Source organism: Durio zibethinus, chromosome 10, assembly GCF_047325235.1.
Source record: "Durio zibethinus cultivar Kanyao isolate XHJ-2024 chromosome 10, ASM4732523v1, whole genome shotgun sequence".
Classification (NCBI taxonomy): Eukaryota; Viridiplantae; Streptophyta; class Magnoliopsida; order Malvales; family Malvaceae; genus Durio; species Durio zibethinus.
Window position 1 is genome coordinate 19942487 of NC_143171.1, and position 2732 is coordinate 19945218.

Sequence of the window (2732 nt, forward strand, 5' to 3'; positions counted from 1 at the left end):
TTAAAAATGAATTTTTTATACAATGCAATAATATTACAAATTAATTCATGAGCATCATATTTCACGCATAAACACCAATTTCGAAAATAAATGAAAATCTTCGAGGATGAGATCATAAAAAAGTTCAAGTAGTAATTTTTTAAGAATCTCTAAGTGAAAATATTTTTATAAAATATTATCAAAGTATTAGAGCATTTGGAATAATTTTAAATAAAGATTTTTACTTACCTTTTATTTATTAAAAAGATAACAAGAGAATTTTTATAAAAAGAAAATATTATTTGGTTTGTATCTTTTTATTATTTATGTTATAAATATAAATTTTAAAGATAAATATGACCCGTCGAAGATGAAATTTTTTAGAAATTCAAATAGTAATTCCAAAAAAATCCCTAAATGAGAAAATTCCTTCAAAAATTGCTAAAGTATTAAAGTATTTTTAAAAAATTTTCATTTCACAAGGTTTTTATTTATTTTTGAGTAATAGATTTTAAAAAAAGATTTTTGTTACAATAAAAAATTAAGAAAATTATTTTTTTAATATAAAAATAAAACTACTTTTATCAATGTTATATCAATGTTAAGGGATAATACGTAGTTAATTAATATTATTTTTAAAATAAATGCTATGAGATGTTTATTTTTTCTTATATATTGTTCTCTCGAGCTGTAGTTAATTGATGATATGTAGTTAATTGATACCATTCATTTTGATGTTTATTTTTTCATATCCATTTTAAAAATGATATCAATTAACTACGTATTATTCCTTTGATAAAAGTTAGTTGATACCATTCAAAAATCATCTTTCGAATAAATTTTAATTAATTTTAAAATTTTATTAAAAAAATAAATTTTTGTGTTAACTTCTCCAATTTTGATTTGATTTTTAAAATTTGTTTAGCAAGTCTACGAAACCATTACGTCATTGTTGAATACAATTGCCCATTAAAGAGATCAATATCCCATTATTCGATTCTCAAGCACAAGAAAGATAGTTAATCAGGATGACTAGTACATTTTTTCTCAGAAACTGATACAATAACTATAGGCTGCAACTACTTGATTGAAGCTTTCAATATGCATTCCGCTGTACATCGAAAACAAAAAGATACAAGCATCAGATGATCCCATTAGATTAATGTTCAAAAGCTTAAAACACCTTCTTGCCCAACTTGTTGCTGAACCAATAATACTAGGCAGTTTTATCTCCATTTTGCTCAACTTGATTTAGTTCTTTCAAAGTCTCAATTACTGGCTGAAAAGCAGTCCTCAATGGAACAACGGATGTCATCCGCAGATGCTCTGCTTTACCCCTTTTTGGTTTGGTCAAAACGACTCTGAACAATTCTCCCACCAAAGCATGATTAGCATTTTTAGCTGCATAAACATCGGACAAGCCAAAAAATTAAAACAGAAATCGGCAAGAACAGAAACACTAATAAGAGTTCCCATGATGATAACTTGATAAATATGGTTTGAATCAGAAACCAAACAATAACTAATTAGTAATACCAATATGAAATGAGGTTTGAAAGTGACAGCGAACAGAGTCGTAAGAAAAGAACAATCTGAACTGATTGCTACTTTAGCCTATGTTATGTTCATTAAGAACTAGAACAAAATTACTCATAAATTAGGAAGGCCTCAAGTTTTAAGCTTCCTGAATTGAAGAATTACATACCCATATCACAGTTCCAAGGATAAAAATTGTAGTGGTCTTTTGCACATAAAGTTGATTGCCAAGAAAATAAGGGAAAGTGAATGGAGTCCATAAGAAAATTTCACAAATCAACATTGTTACCGGCGTCAGGGTGCTGAGTTGCAAAGTCAAAGAATTGCTGAGCAGAACAACCAAAGATGACCCTAGCGTCCCTATCGAAGCATACAACAGTAATGACCCTAGTATCTGTTGCTATCGAGAACTGCCAAAACCCCACAGGAAAAAAAAACAAAAGAAATACATAGCGCTTAGCAGTAGTAAAAAATAAAATAAAACTGAAGCTTTAAAAGAAGTAAAAAGGCCTGAAATTGGAGATGATCCAGTTACAGAGAAGGCAAGACAAAAAACAAGGGGAGGGGGGGGGGGGCGAAGATTATTGAACATACAAGAAAGCGGAAGAGGCGTTTGAAGGGGTTGGGGCTGCCATTGCAGGTGTTGCAGAAAGTAGGAGAAGGGGTAGTGTCAGGGATAGGCGTTTCACACTTAAAGCAGGCTTTGTAACAAAAGCTGGATTGCTCCATTGCTAGCAGTGCAACTGTTATTGGTTTATCAATTTCCATTTTTCTTTCTGTTGTCCCTCTTTTTCGCTTTTCACGCCCACTTCAGTATTTCAACAACTCCGCTCCTTTCTTTGAGCCTAGGGTTTCTCGGCATTTTTTTAAAATAAAAAAAATAAGTGTACCGCTACTACTTGTTAGTACCTGAAGAGACGTCACATGAGGGTAGGTACAATTGAAAGGGAATCAGAGAAAGTAGCAAATGGAAAATTTTTTAATTTTTGTTTTTGTTTTTATTCATTTTCCTGTCAAATTTAGATTGAGCCTTTAATGTTGATTATGTTTTTCTTGGCCAAGCCATCTTATTGTTTTTAAAAAATAGTAGATAAGAAAGTTGGGCATAGCTCAGTCTATGACAAACTAGTAATGGAATAAAATGTTAGATATATCCAGCAAGGCGTATCATCAAAATAACTTTTTTAATACTATTCATAAAGAAAGAAAGAAGATAA

General features: G+C 30.4%; 1 protein-coding gene across 1 annotated transcript; it reads right to left on the minus strand.

The window, feature by feature from the left end:
- Positions 1-941: 941 nt before the first annotated feature.
- On the minus strand, positions 942-2486 carry LOC111292949 (uncharacterized). The gene is made up of 3 exons (XM_022885611.2): positions 2110-2486; positions 1805-1925; positions 942-1380 (listed from the first exon to the last, which is right to left on the minus strand). Exons 1-3 carry the CDS (start codon positions 2281-2283, stop codon positions 1196-1198), a joined length of 480 nt encoding a protein of 159 aa, XP_022741346.2. The 5' UTR covers positions 2284-2486; the 3' UTR covers positions 942-1195.
- Positions 2487-2732: the final 246 nt, after the last annotated feature.